Raw genomic sequence first — 25292 nt, forward strand, 5'->3', positions numbered from 1 at the left:
GCTTGATGTCTGTCGTGGGGAAGTTGTTAGAATTGATCATTAAGGAGGTTATAGCTGGGCACAGAAGAGCTCAAGGCAATTGGGAAGAATCGGCATGGTTTTGTGAAAGGAAAATCATGTTTAGCCAATTTATTGGACTTTTTTGAAGGAGTAACATGAACGGTGGATAAGGGAGAGCCTATAGATGTACTGTACTTGGATTTCCAGAAGGCATTTGATAAGATGCCATATCAAAGGTTATTATGGAAAATAAAAGTGCATGGTGTAGGGGGTAACATATTAGCATGGTTAGAAGATTGGCTGGCTGGCAGAAAGCAGAAAGTATGCATAAATGGGTCTTCATTGGATTGACAGGATGTGATGAGTGGAATCTCACTGGGGCCTCAACTTTTTACGATTTACATTAATGACTTGAATGTGGGGAGTGAAGACATGGTAGCTAAATTTGCAGGTGACACAAAGATAGGTAAGAAAGGACATGAGGTTGTAAATGGATATAGATAGGCTGAGTGAGTGGGCAAAGATCTGGCAAATGGAGTTTAATGTGGGAAAATGTGAAGTTGTTCACTTTGACAATGTGATACCCAGTAAAGGGTTAACCTAACAAGAACATGTCAGAAAACAGCTAGTACAGAGAGATGGGAATGACCAGGGACTGCCAATCACATTCCTGAATGATAATAAGCTTACTGGAAACAAGATGTGGTATTTGCTGTGATATTGTACTTTAATGACATCACAACAGAATTGATCACATTTGGAGCCGGGGGTGTCCTCACCATCAGGTGGGGCCCATTGTGTCCTGCTGTGAAAAACAACACAAGAGATGAGTTGATCAACCAGCAGGATGGGCCCAAGAGATGTGTTAATCAACAGTACAATACCACTGATAAGCTGAACTCCAGCGGCTGTGGTCATGCATGAAGAAAGAAGGATAAAAGGAAGACCGAAGGCCGAGCGAGGCAGGAGAATCCGGGACCATCATTCCAGATGCAGACCCAAAGTTGGACTTTGTGAGCAAGTACCCCGCCAGCAGGCTTAACCAACCTGAGGACAGACAGGTAATATCACTCACATAAGAGAGTATTTGGTTAATGTAATGGGGGTATTTAGTGATTAAGCTACCTTGAGTAAAATAAAGCATTGTGATTATTTAATTGGAAACTTGTGTGTCCTGGTTGTTACTCAATACCACTGGCAAGCTTGGGTCCAAAGCAGGAAGAACAAAAAATCAAAGTAGTACTTAAATGGAGAACAGCTGTATAATTCTGAGGTGCAGAGATTTCTAGGTATTCTAGTACATGAGTCACATAAAGTTAGTGTGCAGGTACAGCAAGTAATTAAGAAGGCTAAAGGAATACTATCCTTTATTACAAGAGAGATTGAACATAAAGGTAAGAATGCTATGCTTCAGTTATACAGGGCATCGGTGAGACCACACCTTGAATACTGTGTGCAGTTTTGGTCTCCTTATTTAAGGGAGGATGTAAATGCATTGGAGGCGATTCAGAGGAGGTTTATTAGATTGATACCTGGAATGAGTGGGTTGTCTTATGAGGAAAGGCTGGACAAGACTGGGCTTGTGGCCACTGGAATTTAGAAAAGTGAGGGGTGATTTGATTAAAGTTACAAGATCCTGAACGGCCTTGACAATGTAGACGTCGAAAGGATGTTTCCTCTTGTGGGTGAGTCCAGAACTAGGGGGCACTGTTTCAAAATTAGGGGTCGCCTTTTTAGGACAGAGATTAGGAGATTTTTTTCTCAGAGTGTTGTGCGACTTTGGAACTCTCTGCCTCAGAAGATGATGGAGGCAGGGCCATTGAATATTTTTAAGGCAGAGGTAGATAGATTCTTGTTAGGCAAGGGAATCAAAGGTTATCGGGGTTAGATGGGAATGTGGAAATCGAAACACAAGAAGATCAACCATGAACTTATTGAATGGCGGAGCAAGCTTGAGGGGCCGAATGGTCTACTGTTCCTACTTCTTATGTTCTTATATTTTTCTCCTCCAGACATATTTAACATAATTGGCATTTTCTTTTCAAATTGTTTTTTTAATAATTTATCCCACAGAGTTTTATAAAGCATTTTTAAATGCTGCTTATTTTGCAACTTACATTATGCGTTAGTTGCAGAATTGCAAGTTGCAAGAGCAAAAAAAAATCATTAACACAAGCTGAAAAAGATTTGTTCAAATGTCAAAATATTAGACAACAATGGAGAAGCTCTGGAATTCAAACCAACGAAGAAACAACCCACTCTGCTTAGCTTTTCTGTACTATGTTGTCTTGTCAGTCAAAATTATGCAGATACAGAAGCAAAAGCCAAAACCATAAGTTCATACACAAAATAAATAGTAGTGAAGAAAAGAAAATGGTACATACTTTCCAGCATAGCTAGCCCTAGTAAAGCACAAATTCAGATGCTGCTAAAGGCCAGTAAAATAAAATACTGACCATAATAAAATCAGTTATTTTGAAATCTGTAATTACTTCTAAGAGGGTCAGTGTCAACATTTACCAAACAAAACCATCATTCAAATCACACATGTTGCAAGGAAGAAAATGGCATATATTCTAAATGCCTTCTGAGTGGAAGATGTTTAATCTATCAAACTAAAACCACAAAAACAAATTTCCCCCTCCTGTTAACCAGAAAAAAAGGAAAAAAGGCAACAGAATTTTTTTTTTGTCCTTACTTGTGATAGAAGTAAAATGAAATGCAAGGAAAATCCTAAAGCTTTCTCTGAAAGTGAAAAATAATGATCAGGATTTGGCACTTACTGGAATCTGTGCTCCTCACAAGTTAGCAGAACTGTTGACCTGTGAGCATTGAGTCTCGTATTTAGCATATGTAGACACAGGATGTTACTAAGCATCCACAGGTATGGCTAACCAACTTGCCTGATTCATCATCATATGATTTTATTACCTATAGCAAGGTGACGTAATAGAATGTGGAATTATCAAGTCCCAATGGAATTTGATGTACTTGTGTATGTTTGCAGTAAATTGAAAGCTATCACCCAAGTATGTTATGGGAAGGAACAGTTACTTTATGCATGTATTTGCTTGTATGCTTTGCAGTATAAAGACTTGACAGAGATGGTAAAAACTTATATTTTTAAACATGATGCTTTATGCTTAGTGCATCAAATTTTCAATGTTGAATAGGCACCTTTATCTACAATAGTAAGATTGTTTAAGTGGTTCTGCTTATAGTAATGAAATGATTTTAGATGCATAGAAAATGACAAAAACATAATTAGCATTAGTAGGCAGCATTTGTGCTGACAAAGTTGTGTCCTAATGTCTTCACTTAAAAGCATGCATTTATTCTATGTCTGCAATTTGCATTGGCACAGATTATTTGTGTTATCCATGGAGAAAACCCTGTAGGAGAGAAAAAGACAGATTAGTCTCTTCGCTGCAGAGCAGGGAATTAATAATTATCGCCACACCATGCTGTGTTTCTAGGGGCAGGTCATGCAATGTGCCATTAGTTGACTGGACTCTCTGATTATAACTGTCTAATGAAATTGACCTTCAGTAGTATTCCTCTCATAAGCCCCAGGTTAATAAACCTAAAGCAGCCAGCATACAGATAGGGAGTTCAAAGTATTTTATCTGTTAGCTGTAAACACAGTTGTGCCATTACCAGAGGTTGCTCATTACTCACTTTGAAAAATCACAATACTGGTATTTAAAAGAAGTCTCACTTGTTAATTTGCTTTATTCACCTTGCCCTATGTTCTAGCAGACAGAGGATCTAACTAATTATGTGGAAGAAATATAGTTGTTGCAGATAAGTTATGGGAATTGAAAAATAATACATATGCAAAATGTTTTTAATATTTTAGCTGATTCCTATCCAAGGTATAGAACATTTGGTTAAAATTACTCTTTAAAATATAGTGCAAGGTAACAATTTGTGTTTTTGCTATTTTATACAAATCAAGCTTTTAAGTAACAAGCTGCTTAACCTGTCATCTTTTGTAAGGAGTGTGATTCAATCTTTGCAATTTACTGCAATTAAATATTTTAAGAAGTGGACATTATTTGCGCTGTGGAAAAATACATTTCCTAAAAGTGAATAATCTGAAAGGAATAATATTGCTGTTATTTTACTGAGTTAAAAAAATTAAATTGTGGCATTACAATAAAACATGAAATATGTTTCGGTGCAGCTTTTGTGGGGGTGGGGAAGCCTTATTAAAAACATCACTTCTTACAACAGCATGTGTTTTATGGTCTTGAATAGGGGTTTTCTCGGCTCTGAAATTGTCTGCTCAGGTGAATCTCATCAATTTGATCAGTGCTTTTCTTATTCACAATAATGACCTCACTATGTCTGATGCTGGATGTGCAAGTCCCTTCTGCTGACCCTGTAAAATAAAACAGTGCATTGATTTTTCTTCAGTTTTTCAATAAAAGGTGACATTTCAAATTAAACCATACTTAAACGTTTTCTAAAAGAAGCTTGCACTTGGAATTTTTAATTGTCTGCCTTAGTCAGTAACAGTGAGAGGGAGCCATTAACAGTGAGAAACAGCGGGACCATTAACAGTGAGAGAGTGCGAGGAGGAGCAGTGGGGCCATTAACAGTGAGAAAGTGCGAGAAGCAGCAGGGGCATTAACAGTGAGAGAGTGTGAGTGGAGCAGTGGGGCCGTTAACAGCGAGAGAGTGAAAGAAGCAACTGGGCCATTAACAGTGAGAGAGCGAGAGGAGCAGCGGGGCCATTAACAGTGGGAGAGTGCGAGAAGCAGCGGGGCCGTTAACAGTGAGGGAGTGCGAGAGGAGCAGGGCCATTAACAACGAGACAGTGCAAGAAGAGTGAGGGCCCATTAAAGAGCAGAGAGAGGCGAGAGACCATTAAAGAGCACGGAGAGCAGCTGATTGGTGAGTAGGATTGGTGAGTATTTCTAGTCTTTAAAGTAAAAGTAAGGTCTTTAGTTTGTGTTTATGTCTCTAATTCTTTTTGTCTTAAAAATAGCTTGATAAGTATAAAATTGATACCTGTATAAAAAACTACTATAAAGTGTAAAGAGCAGGGATACTAGAGTAATTAATTAAGTAATTAAATAAAATATGATAGCGATGGTAGGACGGGTGATGTATTGCTGCTGCAACATGTGGGCACTGCTGGATGTCAAGGTGATCCAGAACAAACACATCTGTACCAAGTGTTTGCAGCCTGAAGAATTTCGGATCTGAGTTAAGGAGCTGGAGTCCGAGCTGCAGACATTGCACCACATCAGGGAGGGGGAAAGTTATCTGGACACTTTGCTCCAGGAGTTGGTCACACCCCTCAGATTAGATAATTCAAATTTGGTCTGTGATCAGGGTGTGACTGCAGGTGAATCAGGTTTGGGGAGACCCATGTGTAGCATTTGAGGATCCTCGGCCCCTGCAACTGTCCAACAGCTATGAGGTTCTTGCAGGCTGTGTGGACGAGAGTGGAGACTGCAGGGAGGATAAGCAAACTGACCATAACACCTTGGTACAGGGAGCCATTCAAGTGGGGGGAGTAATAGGAATGTAGTAGTGCTAGGGGACAGCATAGTTAGGGGGATAGATACTGTTCTCAGCAGCCACGAGTGTGAGTCCCGAAGGCTGTGTTGCCTGCCTGGTGCCACGGTTAAGGACATCTCCTCAGGGCTGGAGAGGAACTTGGAGTGGGAGGGGAGGGATCCAGTTGTCATTGTCCCTGTTGATGCCAAGGACATTGATAGGACTAGAAAGGAGGTTCTGCTGAAAGAATTTGAACAGTTAGGAGCTAAATTAAAAAGCTGAACCTCCAAGGTAATAATCTTGGGATTACTACCTAAGCCACGGGCAAATTGGCAAAGCATAAATAAAGTCAAGGAGTTAAACGTGTGGCTCAAAGATTCACGTGGGAGGTGTGGGTTTCAGTTCAGGGGGAAGTACTGGGGTAAAAGGGAGCTGTTCTGGTGGGATGGGCTTCATTTGAAATGTGCTGGGACTAATATCTTGGCGAATCGAATATCTAGGGCTGTAGAGAGGGCTTTAAACTAAGTAGTGGGGGGGAGGGGTGTTCTGGAGAGGGGATACATAGGCTAACAAAGTAAAAGGATATGGCAGCCTTGCAGGGCAGCTATTTAGGTAATGATACCCAGAGCATGACTGGTAGTCATCTTCCAAGAATCTTTAGATTCTGGAAAAGTCCCAGAGGATTGGAAAACTGCCAATGTAACGCGCTTATTCAAAAAGGAAGGAAGACAAAAAACTGGTAACTCTCGGCCAGTTAGCTTAACCTCTGTCATTGGGAAAATGTTAGAGTCTATTATAAAGGATGTAATAGCAGAGCATTTAGAAATGCATAATATAATCAAGCAGAGTCAACATGGCTTCATGAAGGGGAAATCATGCCTGTCAAATTTATTAGAATCCTTTCAGGAGGTAACAGGCAGGATAGATAAAAGGAATCCAGTAAATGTAATATATTTGAATTTCCAAATGGTGTTCAACAAGATACTGCACACGTGGTTACTTAATAAGATAAGAGCCCATGGTGTTGGGGTTAGTATATTACCATGGATAGAGGATTGGCTAACTAGTAGAAGATAGAGAGTTGGGGTAAGGGGGGCATTTTCAGGATGGTAACCTGTAACTAGTAGAATGCCACAAGGATCAGTGATGGGGCCACAATTATTTACAATATATATTAATGACTTAGATGAGGGAAGTGAATGTACTACCGCCAAGTTTGCGGATTATGCAAAAATAGATGGGAAGGCAAGTGATGAGTGATATGGACAGGTTAAGTGAGTGGGCAAAAACTTGGCAGGTCAAATATAATGTGGGAAATTGTGAGGTTATGTATTTTGGCAGGAAGAATAGAGGAGCTGAATATTATTTAAATGGAGAAAGACTCCAGAAAGCTACAGCATAGAGGGATTTGAGAGGCCTTGTGCATGAATCCCAAAAAGCTACCATACAAGTTCAGCAGGTAATAGGTAAGGCAATTGGAATGTTGGCCTTTATTTCAAAGGGAATGGAGTATAAAAATAAGGAGGTCTTACTAAAACTATACAAGACACTAGTTAGACCACACATAGAATACAGTGAATAATTTTGGTCCCCTTATCTAAGGAAAGATATACTGGCATTGGAGGCAGTCCAGAGAAGTTCACTAGGTTGATCCCGGGTATGGAGGGATTTTCTTATGGGCAAAGATTGAATAGGTTGGGCCAGTACTCATCTGAGTTTAGAAGAATGAGAGGTGACCTCATTGAAACATATAAGATTCTTAGGAGGCTTGACAGGGTAGATGCTGAGAGGTTGTTTCCCCTTGTGGAAGAGTCTAGGACCAGAGGGCACAATCTCAGAGTAAGGGGGTGCCCATTTAAAACAGATGAGATGGAATCTCTTCTCTCAGAGTGTAGTGAATCTGCGGAATTCCTCATGGCAGAGGGCTAAAGAGGCTGGGTCGTTAAGTATATTCAAGGATGAGACAGACAGATTTTTAATCAGTAAGGGAATCAAGGGTTATGGGGAAAAGGCAGGAAAGTGAAGATGAGGATTATCAGATCAGCCATGATCTCGTTGAATGGCAGAGCAGACTCGATGAGCCGAATGGCCTACTTCTGCTCCTAGGTCTTATGGTCATCTGAGAAACAATTTGTGTACGTCTCCTAGTTTGACCATAACTGTATCTAATGCATTAAACAGGCTAGGGAATATCCAGCTTATTCTGTGGGTGATGCAAAGTATGTATCTCAAATGGATAAACCCACAGACATGTATTAAGGGCTCCCTCAAACAGGAATATACAAATAATGGTAATTTTGAAAATGATTTCTGTGGGTTATTATGTTCGGCTAATGACCTTTTATTTAAAATGACATCAAAATAGAATCAATGACTTGTAGACAATATATAAAGATTTACTGCAGAAGAAGGACAAATTGTAAGAAATGGAAGAAAAACGAAGAGAAATGAGACAAGTTCTAATTTTAAATCAACTTGGGAGTCAAGCAATTGGGGCTAAAGTGGGCAGTAAATTGTCCTGATATCAGCAGTGAGAAGCCATGGAGAGTTTAATGCATAGGCCTCATTTGCATAGAATCAGTTTCTTGCTTGAAATTGCTGGAAGCAGCAGCTTGCCAACAGGTGAGGTAGCAGGCGACTGTCACTGGGGGATAAAGAAGCAGTCCCTGGCCCTCAGTTAAATCTTACGGAGGGGGCTTGCAATCTTTCTAAATGAGGCCTAAAAGATTTAAAAAGAAGTAAAATAAGTTACACATTGGGCCTGTCCTGGCCAGACTTCTCTGTCTACTAAGTTGGCCTGGTAGGAAAGCCACTCCGACGTATCATCACAGACCTTGCTTTAAAATAGCATGTCAGGGCCCAAGGATATCATAAGAGGTTGATCTGCCTGTTTAAAATAGGACCCCATTAATTTCTGGCAGGCATCCTTCCCATCTACTCAGAAGACTTGGTTAGCATTGGTAGCTGCAGCAGTGAGCAAGAGTTCAGTAGATGAGTCTCATAGATGATTTTAACCGCTCACTCACCCACTATCCACTGCATGAACAAGTTAAAATCGCCTAGACAAAATCAAATGAGGAGACATAAAGAGGGAGACAGCAATGCAGAGACAGGGAAGAGAGGGACCATATTTTCTGACTTACTGTGATATACAATGGCAGATTGACAGTTAAACATTAAAAAGTACCGCCAGCAGTGCCTTAAAACGATCCTCCAAATCCGATGGCAGGAAAGGCGCTCTAATAGCAGCATCCTCTCCCAAATCAGCTTGCCCAACATCAAGGTGCTAATCACTGCAAACCAGCTCCCCTGGGTGAGACAATGTCATTCTTTTGCTGGACACCAGAATCCTGAAGCAATTACCTTACTCTGAACTCTTTTTTTTTATATTCATTCATGGGATGTGGGCATCACTGGCCAGGCCAACATTTATTACTATCCCTAGTTCAGAGGGTATTTAGGAGTCAACCACATTGCTGTGGGTCTGGAGTCACATGTAGGCCAGACCAAGTAAGGATGGCAGATTTTGTCCCCGAAAGGACATTAGTGAACCAAATGGGGCAGGTTGTGGCAGGAGACTCCCAGGATGGCGGAAACACTTTAGGGATCTCCTTAAAGCAACCCTGAAGAGGTCAAATGTACCTGCCGACTCTAGAGAGACCCTGGCTTGTGACCGACAAAGGTGGAGAAGGCTCACACGGGAAGGCACTGAACACCAAGAAACTTCATTGGGAATGTGCATAGGCGAAGTCAAGTCATCAGAGGGAGCACTCAAACCTCCAAACAATCCATCTACCCAACCCTTCAAGCACCACCTGCCCCGCATGTGCCAGATACACATTGCACTTAGCAGCTATTTCAGAACCCATCATATCATAGTCCAAGCATCCTCAATCCCAAGGGACTGTCTAAGAAGAAGAGATATTAAAAATCTTGTCTACATGTTCTTCCTGTCAAATTTTTCTGTTATGAATTCCTGTTTTCACATTTACGATGGTAACTGTTGATGTAAGTTTGTATTGCTGTAATTACACTATATCAGGAAGGTATATCTTTTTTATTTATTCATGGGATATGAGCATCACTCTCTAAGCCAGCATTTATTGCCCATCCCTACTTGCCATTGAGAAGGTGGTGGTGAGCCACCTTCCTGAACCACTGCAGTCCATGTGGTATAGGTACACACAGTGCTGTTAGGAAGGGCGTTCTAGGATTTTGACCCAGCAGCAGTGAAGGAACAGTGATATAGTTCCAAAATAGGATGGCGTATGACTTGGAGGGGAACTTACAGGTAGTGGCTTTCCCATGCATCTTTTGCCCTAATCCTTCCAGGTGGTAGAGATTGCAGGTTTGGAAGGTGCTGTCTAAGGAGCCTTGGTGAGTTGTTGCAGAGCATCTTGCAGCTGGTACACACTGCTGCCACTGTGCATCGGTGGTGGAGGGAGTGACTGTTTAACGTGTTGGATGGGGTGCCAATCAATTGGGCTGCTTTGTCTTGGAAGGTGTCGAGCTTCTTGAGTGTTGTTGGAGCTGCACTCATGCAGGCAAGTGACGTTATTCCATCACACTCCTGACTTGTGCCTTGTAGATGGTGGACAGGTTTTGGGAAGTCAGAAGATGAGTTACTCATTGCAGGATTCCTAGCCTCTGACCTGCTCTTGTAGCCGCAGTATTTATATGGGGCTAGTCCAGTTCTGTTTCTGGTCAATGGTAACCCCGAGGATGTTGATGGTGAAGGATTTAGTGATGGTAATGCCATTGAATGTTAAGAAACAATGGTTAGATTCTCTCTTGTTGGAGATGGCCATTGCCTGGCACTTGTGTAACGTGTAGGTTACTTGCCACATACCAGCCGAAGCCTGAACGTTGTCCAGGTCTTTCTACAAATGGACACGGACTGCTTCTGTATCTGAGGAGTCTCAAATGGTTCTGAGTATTTTGCAATCATCAGCGATTATCCCCTATGATGGAGAGAAGGTCATTGATGAAGCAGCTGAAGATGGTTGGGCCCAGAACGCTACCCTGAGGAACTCCTGCAGTGATTTCATCAGATAAGATGATGATAAGATGACCTCCAACATCCACAACCATCTTTGTTTGTGTTTGGCATGTTTCCGCTATAACAAGTTTTGGTTTTGTGAAAGAGAAACCATGTTTAACCAACTCAATGGAGTTATTTGAGGAAGTAACATGTGCTGTGGATAAAGGGGAATTGGTGGATGTACTGTACTTAGATTTCCAGAAGACATCTGATAAAGTGCCACACCAAAGGTTATTGCGGAAAATCAAAGTTTATAATATAGTGGGTAACATATTGACATGGATAGAAGATTGGCTGGCTAACAGGAAGCAGAGAGTAGGCATGAATGGGTCTTTTTTAGGTTGGCAAGATGTAAAGAGTGGCATGTCACAAGGTGGGAAACTGAGGGGTGGCCCAAAGAAAGTTAAGTTGGTAACAGGAAGTAGTAGTGAGACCAGAAGGCGGGAGAGACAAAGCAGAGCATTGAGTATGTTTCGAATGCGGAATGATGTCAAAAGGACAAAGTTAAGGGCATTCTGCCTGAATGTGCGCAGCATTCACAATAAGGTAGATGATCTAAAGGCACAAATAGAGGTAAATGGGTATGATATAATTGCCATTACAGAAACATGGCTGCATGGTGACCAAGACTGGGAACTGAATATTCAAGGATATTGGACATTTAGGAAGGATAGACAAGAAGGGAAAGGAGGTGGAGTGGCACTGATCATAAGGAATGGGAACAGTGCATTAGTAAGGGAGGATCTCAGAAGAACAATGTGTGGAATCTGTTTAGGTGGAGCTAAGAAACAGCAAAGGGCAGCAGACTTTGGTGGGAGTTGTTTAGACCATAAGACATAGGAGCATAAATTAGGCCATTCGGCCCATCAAGTCTGCTCTGCCATTCAATCATGGCCGATAAGTTTCTCAACCCCATTCTCTCACCTTCTCCCCATAACCTTTGATCCCCATACCAATCAAGAACCTATCTATCTCGATCTTAAATACACTCAGTGACATGACCTCCACAGCCTTCTGTGGCCAATGGTTTATTAGCCACCAAACAGTAGTGGTAATGTGGCGCATGGTATTACTCAGGAGATGAGAGAAGCGTGTAGCATGGACAATACAGTAAGCATCGGGAGGTGATGGCATAGTGATATTGTCACTGGACTAGTAATCCAGAGACCCAGGGAAATACCCTGGGGTCCCAGGTTGGAATCCCACCACGGCAGATGGTGGAATTTGAATTCAATAAAAAAAAAATCTGGTATTAAAAGCCTTGTGATGGCCATGAAACCATTGCCGATTGTTGTAAAAACCCATCTGGTGCTTTAATGTCCTTTAGGGAAAGAAATCTGCCATCCTTACCTGGTCACTCCAGACCTTGAACAAGGGCAACTAAGGATGGGCAATAATGCTGGCCATGACTGACAAAGGAAAGGATTATAAAGATAATAAGTAGCAGTAAACATGAGGACTGAGAGGTTTTTAGAATACTGCAAAAGAAGACCAAGAAACTGGTAAAGTAAGGGAAAGTAGAATATGAATTTTGCTAGAATCTAGCAAAAACATAAAATGGACTGTAAGAGCTTGTACAGGTATGCAAAAGGAAGCATTTGGCTAAGACAAATGTTGGTCCATTACAAGCAGAGTCAGGAGAATTCATAATGTAGAATAGAAAAATGGCAGAGAAGCTAAATGAGTCTGTTTTTACTGAGGAAGATACAGGAAATCTCCCAGATTTTGAAATCCAAGGGAATAGGGAGAATGAGCAATTGAAGGAAATTAGTGTAAGTAAGAAAGTTGTATTGGAGAAATTAATGGAACTGAAAGTTGATAAGTCCCTGGGACCTGATGTTCTGCATCTGTGTTGAAAGAGGTTACTATAGAGATAGTGGATGCATTGGTGATCATTTTTCAAGATTCCGTTTTCCTGAAGATTGGAAGGTAGCAAATGTCACCCCACTATTTAAGAAGGGAGGGAGAGAGAAAATAGGGAACTACTGACCTCATCAGTAGTAGTGAAAATGCTAGAATCTATTACAAAGGATGTGATAATTCACTTAGTATCCACACTTGGATAATCATGATCTGCTTGGGCATAGTCAGCATGGATTTACAAAAGGAAAATCATGTTTGACGATCTTGTTGGAGTTTTTTGAGGATGTTACTAACAAAATTGATAAAGGAGAGTCCATGGATGATGTATACCTGGATTTTCAGAACGCTTTTGATAAAGTCCCCCACAGGAGGTTGATTAGCAACGTAAAAGCACATGGGATAGGAGGAAATATACTGGCATGGATTAAGGATTGATTAACAGGCAGAAAACAAAGAGTAGGAATAAATGAGTCATTCTTGCATTGGCAGGCCATGACTAGTGGGGTACCACAAGGATCAGTACTTGGGCTTTAGCTGTTCACAATATGTATCAATGATTTGGATATGGGGACCAAATATAATATTTCCAAGTTTGCGGATGATACAAAGCTAGGCGAAATGTGTGTTGTGAGGAAGATGTAAAGCGGCTACAGGAGGATTTGGACACACTTAGTGAGTGGGCAAGAACATGGCAGATGGGATATAAAGTGGAGAAAAGTGAGGTTATTCGCTTTGGTAGAAGGAACAGATGTTCAGAGTATTTCCGAAATGGTAAGAGATTAGAAAGTGTAGCTGTACAAAGGGACCTGGGGGTCCTTGTCCATACGTCATTGAAAGCTAACATGCAGGTGTGGCAGACAATTAGGAAGGCTAATGGAGTGTTAGCCTTTATCGCAAGAGAATTTGAGTACAGGAGTAACGAAGTCTTCAATTGTATAGAAACTTGGTTAGGCCGCACCTGGAATACTGTGTGCAGTTTTGATCCCCTTACCTCAGAAAGGATATTATTGCCATAGAGGGAGTGCAACGAAGGTTCACTAGACTTGTTTCGGGGATGGTGGGACTGTCTTATGAAGAGAGATTGGGGAAACTGGGCCTGAATTCTCTCAAGTTTCAAAGAATGAGAGGCGATCTCATTGAAACCTACAAAATACTTAAAGGGATAGACAGGGTAGATGCATGTTTCCCCTGGTTGGGGAGTCTAGAACCAGGGGACACAATTTCAAAATAAGGGAGAAGTCACTTAGGATCAAGATGAGGATAAATTTCTTTACTCAGAGGGTTGTGAGTCTTAGGAATTCTCTACCCCAAAGGGCCGTGGAAGCTCAGTCATTGAGTATGTTTAAGGTAGAGATTGATAGATTTCTGATTAACAGTAATGTAAAGGGTTATGGGGATAGTTTGGGTAAAAGGCATTGAAGTGTTCGATCGGGCACGATCATATTGAATGGTGGAGCAGGCTCGATGGGCTGAATAGCCTTCTCCTGTTCCTATGTTCCTATCAGTGCTGGGACCTCAATTATTTACACTTTATATAAATGATTTGGATGAAGGGATTGAGGGGATGGTTATCAAATTTGCTGATGACACAAAGATAGATAGGAAAGTAAGTTGTGAAGAGGACATAAGGAGGCTACAAATAGATGTAGATAGGTTAAGTGAGTGGGCAAAGATCTTGCAGATTGAGTTTAATGTGGGAAAATGTGAAATTGTCCATTTTGGCAGGAAGAACAAAAGAGAAGCATATTATCTAAATGGTGAGAGATTGCAGAGCTCTGAGGTGCAGAGGAATCTGGGTGTCTTAGTGCATGAATCACAAAAGGCTAGTCTGCAAGTACAGCAGGTAATTAGGAAAGCTAATAGAATGTTATCATTTATTGCATTTATTGAATATAAAAGTAGGGAGATTATGCTTCGGTTGTACAGAGCACTAATGAGGCCACATCTGGAGTACTGTGTACAGTATTGGTCACCATATTTAAGGAAGGATGTAAATGCATTTTGGATGCAGTTCAGAGAAGGTTTATGATACTAATACCTGGAATGGGCAGGCTGTCTTATGAGGAAACATTGGACAGACCAGGCTTGTATCTGCTGGAATTTAGAAAAGTAAGAGGTGACTTGTTTCAAACATTTAAGATCCTGAGGGGTCTTGACAGGGTGGATGTGGAGAGGATAGTTCCTCTTGTGGAAAAATCTAGAAGGAGGAGTCACTGTTCAAAAATAAGGGGTCACCCATTTAAAACAAATGAAGTGAAATTTTTTCACTCAGAGGGTCTTGAGTCTTTGAAAATCTCTTCCTGAAAAGGTGGTGGAAGCAGTGTCTCTGAATATTTTTAAGGCAGAGGTTGATAGATTCTTGGTAAGCAAGGATTGAAAGGTTATTGGCAGTAGGTGGGATGCAGATTTCTGGATAATATCAGTTCAGCCTTGATCTTATTAAATGGTGGAACAGGCTCGAGGGGCTGAATAGCCTACTCCAGCTTCTTGATCATATGTTTGTTTATAGGCAGTTTCAGTTTTGAATATGAACATCAGAAGTTATGATAGAAATATAAAACCTGATATAAAAACTGAAAATGCTGGAACTTCTCAGCAAGTAAGGGAGCATCTGTGGAGAGAGAGAAAAACAGAGTTAATGGGTTGAATTTCCCCAGCCGAGTTGGGGAACAGGGAAAAGTCCATTGATTGGAGTCAAGCTGGCTCCGTAATATGTTCCCGCTCCCGTGCACTTTTTCCAGAGGAGTATGGGAAGCTGACTCTTGTCTTATTGGGACAAGTCAGCTACTGTCAAACATGCTCAACTTAATAACCACCACATCCAATGGTCCAACTCTAAACTTCTCTCATCCGTCATACATCGGCATACAAAATGTATCAAGGATACTATGAAGATCTGCTACCAACACCACACCACCCCCAAAAAAGCAGCCTTCTCATCAGTGACATCTGGCTACCCTTCTTGGAGAAACACAATACCATCCATTCAACACAGTGACCAATAAGCAGCAAGAATGTTAACATGTTAATATTCTTGTTGCTGATTGGTCAATACATTAATGTTCTTGCTGCTGATTGGTTAGTACATGAACTGGCCTATTACCAACACAATAGTCTGACTAATCAGCAATAAGATCTCCCCCTTTTTCCCATCCTCCACTTTCACCTATTCCAGTCATTCCCCCACACGATGGGTAGTGTTTGCTGCCCAAAATGTTGAGGTATCAGTTCTTCCAAGGAACTCGTTTAACATTACAACTGCTTTTTTCAGAGAAAAATTTTACCTCGTGTAACTGTAAATTTATCTTCCTCAGAAGTGATGATATGAGGTCTTGTGGTGCAGTGGTGGCGCCCCTGCCTCTGAGTCAGAAGCCCTGGGTTCGAGTCCTATCCCAGGACTTGATAGCCAAGAAAGGTGCATTCATAACGTGGCCAAACAGGTTGATTATCAACCTGAAAATCCTTCCAACATCTGCCAATGACAGACCATAAGAGTAGGAGAGAATTCTGGTCAGCCATGTGCTGGAAAGAAAGTCGAAGCCTCTACCATCACTATCCATAGCTGCAGACTACAAGTTGCCGTAGCAACTCAGGCTTGCTGAGTGACCTATAACTAGCAAAATGGATGATGTTGCAAAGACAAAAAGGTAATGGGGCAAGTAAAGGAACAAAAGATGGATAGAGAGCTGCCATAAATGGGTAAATGGCAGAGAAAAATCATTCCCAGCTCTAGCTGTTCGATTAAATAGCCTGAGTCATGATCTGAAGCTACTAAAATCAGTGTCGCCAGAAGTCTGTAAAATGCCTAATTGAAAGTTGAAATTCTGTTTCTTGAGCTTCCATTAAGCTTCATGGGAGCAATGCAGGAGACTGAGGACAGAGAGACCAGAGTGGGACAGGAAATTAAAATGACAAGAGACTGGAAGCTCAGGGTCATATTTGTGGACTGAAAGAAAGTGTACTAAATTCAAAGAAGCGGAAGTAAAATCACTGTTTCACCTGGAAAGAATATTTAAGGCCCTGGGCAGCGTGAAGGGAGGAGGTGAAAGGCCAGGTATGGCATCCCCTATCATGACCATTGGTAACCAGGGTAAAAAAAATTGGTAATAAGTTTTCATTAAATTGTCAGTTACAGGATAGCAATGAAAAGTGGGACCCCTAACTAATTAACTTTTACCCTCCTCTATCCTAGAGGCCTGTTGTACTACTGCTGACCTGCTAACTTGACACGGGCTAGGAAATAAACTAGGTGTCTTCCTATCCATGTAACTCAGTTTGATGCCATATTATGCATTTAACTTCCTCTATAACTAATGGCAATCTGAATTAATTTTACCAATTCTGTGTAATTGCTGTGCATTTATTGTATGTACTTGCCTGTATATTAATAAAACCTGGCAAACAATTCTATCATTTGTATTGCATAATTCAAATGTATCTGCACTCATTAAGATTGTGTGGATATTGGTTGGTTTTGAAATGCATTATAGATTGTTATGCAATTACAGATTTTCATCTGATGAGAATTACAACATTTGAGTAACTCTTATAGCATCTGCGAACTGTATTCTAAGTCAGCTATGGCACACAGTTAAATGAACACGAGTTTAAATCAATATTACTGAAGCTTTGTGATTAGAAATTACTACAGTGATATCAAGACTTCATAACATTAAGGTATCCTTTATGGTGACATTAGCATTAGATGACCAGAAAAAGTTCACATTACAAAACAGGATAGGTTTATGTTGGAATAGTTCACTTCTGCCAGGTGAATGGCTGACGTAGTCATTCAAAAGTAGCATAGTCACCACTGAGTTTTAAACAAATCATCATCTAAGCAATGAATTCTGTTTATAGTTCATATGGTTCTTTAATCCTCTTTTCCTATGAGATATACATAACAGACGATGATGGTTCATCTCTTGTAACTCCTCTCTCATTACTGCCCAGTGTTTATTTTTCATTTGTGAAGCATCTTGGGATATTTCAGTACATTAAAGGTCCTACATCAATGTCAGTTATTATTGTTTGCATTTCCTATGATGACAGGCATGTTCCTTTGGTGCTACCATATATGGTGTCAATTTCCCAAAGACATGAAATTGGGAAGTTTTTAACGCTGATGTATAAACCTTCTAATCTCAAAGCAAACACATTTTTCTCTTTCCCACACCACACACCCCCCTCACCCCCACTCCCTTTTTGTTGTACAATGCTTATAAAATGCTTTGGTATTACAGAAGGATGACCCTGGTTAAGGCATTTTCATTTGCGTCTTTGTGGGGAAAGCAATCCTGAGTATTAAAATGGTTTCATACTTGAATTTGTTTTACTGGTTTAAAAACTTGCTTCCCTCCAGCTCTTTTCCTGATCACTGTCCCCATCATTGCATAATTTCTGAAGCTGCCCATTGAAGGAAAGAAATTCACTAAGAATTTGATTCGAGCATTTCCTGCTAGTCCACAGAAAGCAACAAGATATTTAATTTTTTTGCCCAAGCACTATTATTAAAACCATTGTGTAGTATGCTGGAATATTTCAGAGCTTTCTTAATTTTGGTCAGTCATTGGCCAGGTTCTCACATGAGGAAACTGTTTTAGTACTCAGGATTGCTTTCGCCACAAAGACGCAAATGAGAATGCCTTAACCAGAGTCATCCCTTTGAAGTATCAAAACACTTTATAAGCATTTACAAAAAAGGGGGTGGGAGTGTGCAGTGTGGGAAAGAGAAAAATGTGTTTGCTTTGAGATTAGAGGATTTATACATCGGCATTAAAAACTTCCCAATTTCACATCTTTGGGAGAGTCATAGATTGACACCATATATCGTAGCACCAAAGGAACATGCCTGCCTTTGTTCTCTTCAGGGATACTTTCAGGACATCCCTAAAGTATTTCCACCATCCTAGGAGTTTCTTGCCATGACAGGGTTCTGAGTAGAGCAGTTGCTTTGGGAGTATGGTGTCAAGTATGTGATCTGTATGTCCCACCCAGCAGAGCTGGCTTTGAGCCATTAGCTGGGCAAGTTGGCTTGGAAGAGGCTGCTGTTGGACTGCTTTTTTTTGCCACCAGATTTGGAGGATCTTGCGAAGGCATCACTGGTGGTACTTCTCCAGTGCTTTGACATACCTGCTGTAGGTTATCCAAGTCTCGGAAGCATATAGAAGCACAGGGATCTCTGCTGCCCAGTAAACCATAAACTTGGTCTCAGGTTTGAGAAGAATGACTGAGCTGGCACATTGGAGATGATGAATTTTGTCACCTATGTCTGACTTCATCAAGAGGGGCTCTCAAGATGTAAAATAGTCCAGGATCTCACCGAATAGCTAGATGGGAAGAATCAATATCAGAGTTAATGCTAAAAGGAAAATGATGGACCATGTAAGTGAGACGTTGTGTACCAGCTAAGAGTAGGATGTTCATTTACAAATTGTTTACTTCCCTTCTCCCAAGACAGGTAAATATTAAGTAGTTTGAAAGCTTCGGGGCTTTTAAATGTTAAAACAATTGTGAAAAAGATTAAATGTAACCTCTTATATAGGTCATTTTTGAAATAGTTAGCAACTTTCAGTTAAGTCAGAAACGTTGATGGAATCTGATTTTGCAAGGAATAAGATTTTTAAAGGTCTTTTGGAAAAGGAAGTTTAATGACAAACAGCTGCTATGGCTCATGATGTCCAGCTTTAAGGAAAAAAAAATCACTATTGATGTTCTGCCAAGAAAAAAACATTTTTTTCTGATAAATTTATTTTCCTCTTGAGGATTCCTAATGTGCACCAGAAAAATGAAACTTCTCACTGACATCACCATGGTTTAGCTGCAGCCTTCAGAGAAAACATCGTCGATGGAGAGGGATGCAGCCAATTTTGGGAGTAGACCATGACAGTCAGACAGAAAAAATGTGCCCTTGAGATTGTGGAAAAAAACAAATAGAGATAAAAAAAAAAGATTAAGACTGCTAGAAATCCGAAATTAAACCTCAAAATGTACAGGGCGGTTAAGAACTGAAAGAGAAGAATCATCAGAAAGCCACACCAAACCACCCTCTCTTCTGAAATAAGCCTAATAGCAGCATAATTACAGTTCGTTTCAAAAGGAACAGCCCATTGGGTATTTGGGAAAATTAAGTTAGGATTTTGCCACCTTGTAGGTTAAGAACCTGAAAATATTGAGAGCAATCTGCTTGGAGTTTGTAATCTTGTGTTCTGTATTTGATAGTGTAGGGGCAGCTACCACCTCTTACCTTTAACAGCAATAGCCCTAATTGTCCTCCATCTGCTGACATTCTTGGTCTTGCTGTCTTGACCTTAAATAGAACTCCCACATCTCCTCTGTTGCTCTAAGCTGTATCCAAAGCATGTGTTTTTCTTGTGAAAAACATTTCCTTTTGCATCAACAAGTTTTAAACTTTATATAAAGTTGAACTCTGTCAAATCCTGGACAGTTTACAAGTAAACATTTTGTATCTGATTAGAAATCGTATATTACCTAAGATGCCAACCTCTCTTTTTATTGCAACCCTTTTTTGTGTGTTCCATTGGTGGTACTTATGGTCAGAAACCTTCAAACTTTCTTCCTGTGTTCTTTTTAAACTCCAAGTGTGCATGTTGTTCCTTATACCCCTGTGCTTAATATGATGAAATTAGATGACTAAGCTTTGTGTTACCTACTATTTGCCTCCTCTTGTGGTTTTTAACGTTGGTGCCTGTAGTCGGGCTCTTGGCTTTGGCTTTAGTTTTTCAAAAAAAACTTAACTTCCTCTTTGCTTTAGCTAACTTAGCAGTGTAGAGCATACCTTCATTTAGTTGGCCATGACTGAAAAATATATAATCTATGTTTTACTTCTATCCACATCTGCCCTCTCAGCTTCCACTGGATCTTTTCTCATCCACCACCCCTGTCCCCCCACATCCCACCTCACCAAAAAAAAAGTCCTTGCTCAGATGTTTTTTTCATCAGATATATTCTTCTGCATACATCAACAAAGAGGAACCTTTTTCATTGGTCTATCATTGCTGTTAAAAATGTGGCATTGTACCCCTGATTCCTTGGTAGGTTCCCCTTTCTAATCCTTTCCTTAACACAACTTCCAGAGTTGCAAAGTTAAGACATTTGAAAAGAAAGCTAGTTTCCTTTTGCTTTTCATACACCATTTGTGGCAAAAGCTTTACAACTTCACAGCTTCATCTTTCAACCTTTTAATATAATTTTACTCACCCTCCAAATAAGAAAATAAGAACTAGGAGCAGGAGTAGGCAGTTCAGTCTCTTGAGCCTACCCCGCCATTCATTACGATCATGGCTGATCTCATTTCGGCTTCAACTCCAATTTCCCACCCCCTCCCCATAACCTTTCAACCCATTGCTAATTAAAAATCTGCCCTTCTCCTCCTTAAATTTATTCAGCGTCCTAGCATCCACTGCACTCTGAGGTAGTGAATTCTTCACATTCACAACCCTTTGAGAAAAGTAATTCCTCCTCATCTCTGATTTAAATCTACCACCCCTTAGCCTAAAAAACATGGCCTCTTGTTCTTGAATGCCCCAGAACAGGAAACATCCGCTCCATGTCTACTTTGTTTATCCCCTTTAGCATCTTATATACCTCAATTAGATCTCCTCTCATCCTTCTAAACTCTAGCGAGTATAGGCCTAAATTGTTCAATCTCTCCTCATAAGTCAAGCCCCTCATCTCTGGAATCAATCTAGTGAACCCCCTCCAGTGCAACTACATCCTTCCTCAAGTAAGGGAACCAAAACTGTGCACAGTACTCCAGGTGTGATCTCACCAATGCCTTGTACAGTTGCAACAACACTTGCTTATTTTTATACTCTATTTCTTTAGCAATAAATGCCAACATTCCATTTCCTTCCTTTATTACCTGCTATACCTGCATACTAGCTTTCAGCAATTCATGCACGAGGACACCCAGATCTCTGCACTAGAGCATTCTGAAGTTTCTCTGCATTTAAATAATAAATCACCATTTTATTCTTCTGACCAAAATGGATAATCTCACACTTATCAATGTTAAACTCCATCTGCCAAATTTTGGCCCATTCATCTAACCTGTCCATATCCATTTGTAAATTTCTCATTTCTTCATTGTAACTTACTTTCCCATCTATTTTGGTGTCATCTGCAAATTTAGCTGTAGTACCCTCTATCCCTGTATCCAAGTCATTAATATAGATTGTAAATAGTTGGGGCCCAAGGACCGAACCCTGTGGCACCCCACTAGTTACAGCTTTACATCCATTTATCCTGACTCTCTGCTTTCTGTTGGTTAGCCAATCCTTTATCCAAGCTAATATATTACCCCTAACTCCGTGTGATCTTATCTTGTGTATTAATCTTTTGTGCGGCACCTTATCAAAGGGCTTCTAGAAGTCCAGATATACTACATCTACAGACTACATCCACATTATCCACTTTGCTTGTCACATCTTCAAAGAACTCTAGCAAATTAGTCACACATGATTTACTCCTTCATAAAACCATGTTGACTCTGATGGATTGCATTTTGACTTTCCAAATGCCCCATTACTACTTCCTTAGTAATGGATTCCAACAATTTCCCAACGACAGATGTTAAACTAACTGGTCTATAGTTTCTCACTTTCTTCCTCCCCCACCCCTTTTTGAATAAGGTCATTATATTAGCATTTTTCCAATCCACAGGAACCTTTCCAGAATCCAGGGAGTTTTGGAATATTATAGCCAACGCATCCACTATCTCCGCTGCCACTTCCTTTAAGACCCTGGGATGAAGACCATCGGATCCTGGGGACCTGTCACCATTTAATCCCAGATCAAATTTAATCTTCAGATCATCATGCAGCACTCAGAATCACAAGACAATGTCCCTTTTAAGAGCTTCTGTCGTCTCAACAGATGGATCTGGTGATCTCCTGCTCATATATACTATTTGTATATCTTAACTTGGAACCTTGCTCAGTTATTTTTGCCTCCTGAGCCCTGTTGTTTCCCTTTACCAGAAAATGTTCTGCAGTTTCTCTTTCCTAGAAGTGGTTGTAATTTGCAGTCCATTTATTTTCAGCAGAAAATTGTTAGGTGTTTTGTCAATGGCTCTTGAAAAATTATGGAATTTATTTGACAATCTATAATATTTTTGAATAAGTGATATAAATACACTAAGATACAAACAAAAAAGCTATTTACATCACTACAAAATACAAGCATTATAAATGAAAACCTATACTACTGATGCATGATAAGTGCAAAGAAGAGAAAAGTACACATGTGAGATGTGCAGGAGAACATAATTACCACATTGAAAATCTTGCATTGCTTCTCAACTACTCTTGCTATCTTGACTGGCACGTGGCTTAAGACTTAATAGCTTAAGAAATGTTGTGCATCTCTGTTCAGTTCAAAACAATAAGAGGCTGCAGTCCCTGGGGTGGGACCTCAGTCCGCTGATTCTGCCTTAGAGGCAGGGGTGCTACCCAATGCACCACAAAACCACCTCTTATCTTTTGTAGTGACCCTTTTGGAAGTCCAAATACACTGCATCTACTGGTTCTGCTTTATCCACCCTGCTTGTTACATCCTCAAAGAACTCTAAACATGATTTCCCTTCCATAAAACCATGTTGACCTTGCCTGATTGTATTGCAATTTTCTAAATGTCTTGCCACTACTTCGTTAATAATGAATTCCAGCATTTTCCCAATGACAGATGATAGACTAACTGACTTACAGTTTCTTACTTCCTGATTCCCTCAAATAGGAGCATTACATTTGTCGTTTTCTAATCCACTGGGACTTTTCCAGAATCTAGGGAATTTTGGAAGATTAATATCCAATGAAGCCACTATCTCTGCAGCATCTTCTTTTAAGACAAAGGGATGCAGGCCACTATAGGACTTGTCAGTCTTTAGTCCCTTTAGTTTTCCTAGTACTTCTTCTCTGGTGATAGTGATTGCTTTAAGTTCCTCCCTCCCTTTGCCCCTTTGATTTTCTACTATTCTTGGCACGCTGTTGTGTCTTCTATGGTGAGGACAGATACAAAATACTTGTTCAAAATCTCTGCCGTTTCCTTGTTTCCCATTTTAATTCTCCAATCTCATCCTCTAAGTGACCACTGTTTTCTTTAGCTACTGTCTTCCTTTTTACATATATTTAGCATTAGTTTTATTATTGTTTCACATGTTAAGCAATTGCTAGATATTTTTTTCCACTTTTGCTCCTCTCTTCCAGTTCTCCCTGACCTGTCAACTTTGTTTTGTAATATTGGAGTCCTCACATGCCTATTATCAAATTGATTTTTTGCAACCTCTACTTGTTTAAACAGGTGCTTCTGTCTATTTAAGGACACAGGTGTCACAAACTGAACATATATGCTGACATTCTTTGGGAAGGGAAAGGAATATTTTGATTATAGGAGCTTTCTAATGGATAACATGTCACTGAATAACAAATTTCTAGGGGTTAAATATATATATATATATATATATATATATATAAAAATAATCTGTCTTACTTTGAATTTTGTTGTTACTTTTACTAAACTGCTCCTGATTTGTTGAAAATTGTTTAGCTTTGCATCACTGGTTTGTGGTTCAAAGACAGGCAGAAACAAGTGGTGTGTAGATTCAATGTAGCTAATATTGCTAGAATTATGGAGCTAAGAACAAAAATTGGAATTTTTTTTAAAAAGACACTTATACAGCAAAGTTTGGAGCAAATGGAGGAAATGTATTCATGTTAACTTTTGTTAACCTTTTTTTTGTAATTATCAGTTTGATGCTTGGAGTTATAACAGGTGAAAGAAAGTAGTAACTATGGTTACGTACCTGACAGTGCAACTATCTTTCGCACAAGATGTCCCAAACATCAGTGACTGCAAATCTGTTTTCGGTGACTTTGGTAGATAGAGGAATGTAATTTAAGAACCCTGGAAAGCTCCCCGCCCTTCAAGTAGCACCATTGGATCTTTAATATCTACCTGAACCAGCAGAGCAGGCATACAGGGTCTCGGTTTAAGATATTTATTTTTGTAAACGGTATCGTCGGTAATGCAACAGACCCGCAGTTTGGAGTGCTGGTCTACATTATGTACTCGAGCACTAGGATGAGACTTGAACCTCAGCTGCCTGACTTTGGTATAAGTGTTTTGCCAACTGTGCCAAGATGATACTTGGTAATACTACTTATTCTTTCCTTCTCCATTCTTTGCTTTATTTTTTAAAGCTTTCATTCCTTAATAGCTCGTAGCCAAAGAGGTGAATGGCTAGCCTTTTCCAGCTGCCACTCTCAGTCAACTGAGAGCTCACTGGATAAGAGCTCATAAGTACACTAGCACATTACCCAAAAGATTACAAGACATTCAATTCACCATCGAACACTCAGATCTGTAAGCTGTTTATTTTCCTTTCAGAATTCAGTGACACGGAGTGCTCCCTTTTCAAATGACTCGCAAGGTCGAAGTGGAGCTCGTTTTCACACCACGTATGACAGGAGATATGTGGTCAAAACTATATCCAGCGAAGATGTGGCTGAAATGCATAACATTTTGAAGAAATACCATCAGGTAATTCTTAGAAGTTAATCGGGTAATGTGTGAAAAAGTGAACACGCCCTTTTTGTTTTATTTTAATGGTAGAACAGTGCTGCTCCCTTGCACTGATGAAAATAATTATGAAAAATGAAATTTCCCAAGGCACTTCGCAGGAGAATTATGAAACAAAGTATGACACAAGTTACATGAGGAAATATTAGGTCACATATCCAGAAGCTTGGTAACAATGGTAGGTTTTAAGTGTCTTTAAAGAAGAAAATCAAGATGAAGAGGCGGAGTGGCGTAGCAAAGGAATTCCGGAGTTTGGGGCCCAGGCAACTGAAGGCACGGC

At 40.2% G+C, this 25292-nt stretch overlaps 1 protein-coding gene across 2 annotated transcripts in view; it reads left to right on the forward strand.

Annotated features, from left to right (window-relative positions):
* The window catches only part of LOC121276318 (phosphatidylinositol 5-phosphate 4-kinase type-2 alpha), a 232929-nt gene that overhangs the window by 155138 nt on the left and 52499 nt on the right, over positions 1 to 25292 (forward strand). For both annotated transcript variants that reach the window (XM_041184586.1, XM_041184587.1), the window contains exon 4: positions 24821 to 24973. In XM_041184586.1, the coding sequence (XP_041040520.1) occupies positions 24821 to 24973 (153 nt within the window). The remainder of the gene's footprint in view (positions 1 to 24820; positions 24974 to 25292) is intronic.

The sequence above is a fragment of the Carcharodon carcharias genome, chromosome 3 (assembly GCF_017639515.1).
Source record: "Carcharodon carcharias isolate sCarCar2 chromosome 3, sCarCar2.pri, whole genome shotgun sequence".
Lineage (NCBI taxonomy): Eukaryota > Metazoa > Chordata > Chondrichthyes > Lamniformes > Lamnidae > Carcharodon > Carcharodon carcharias.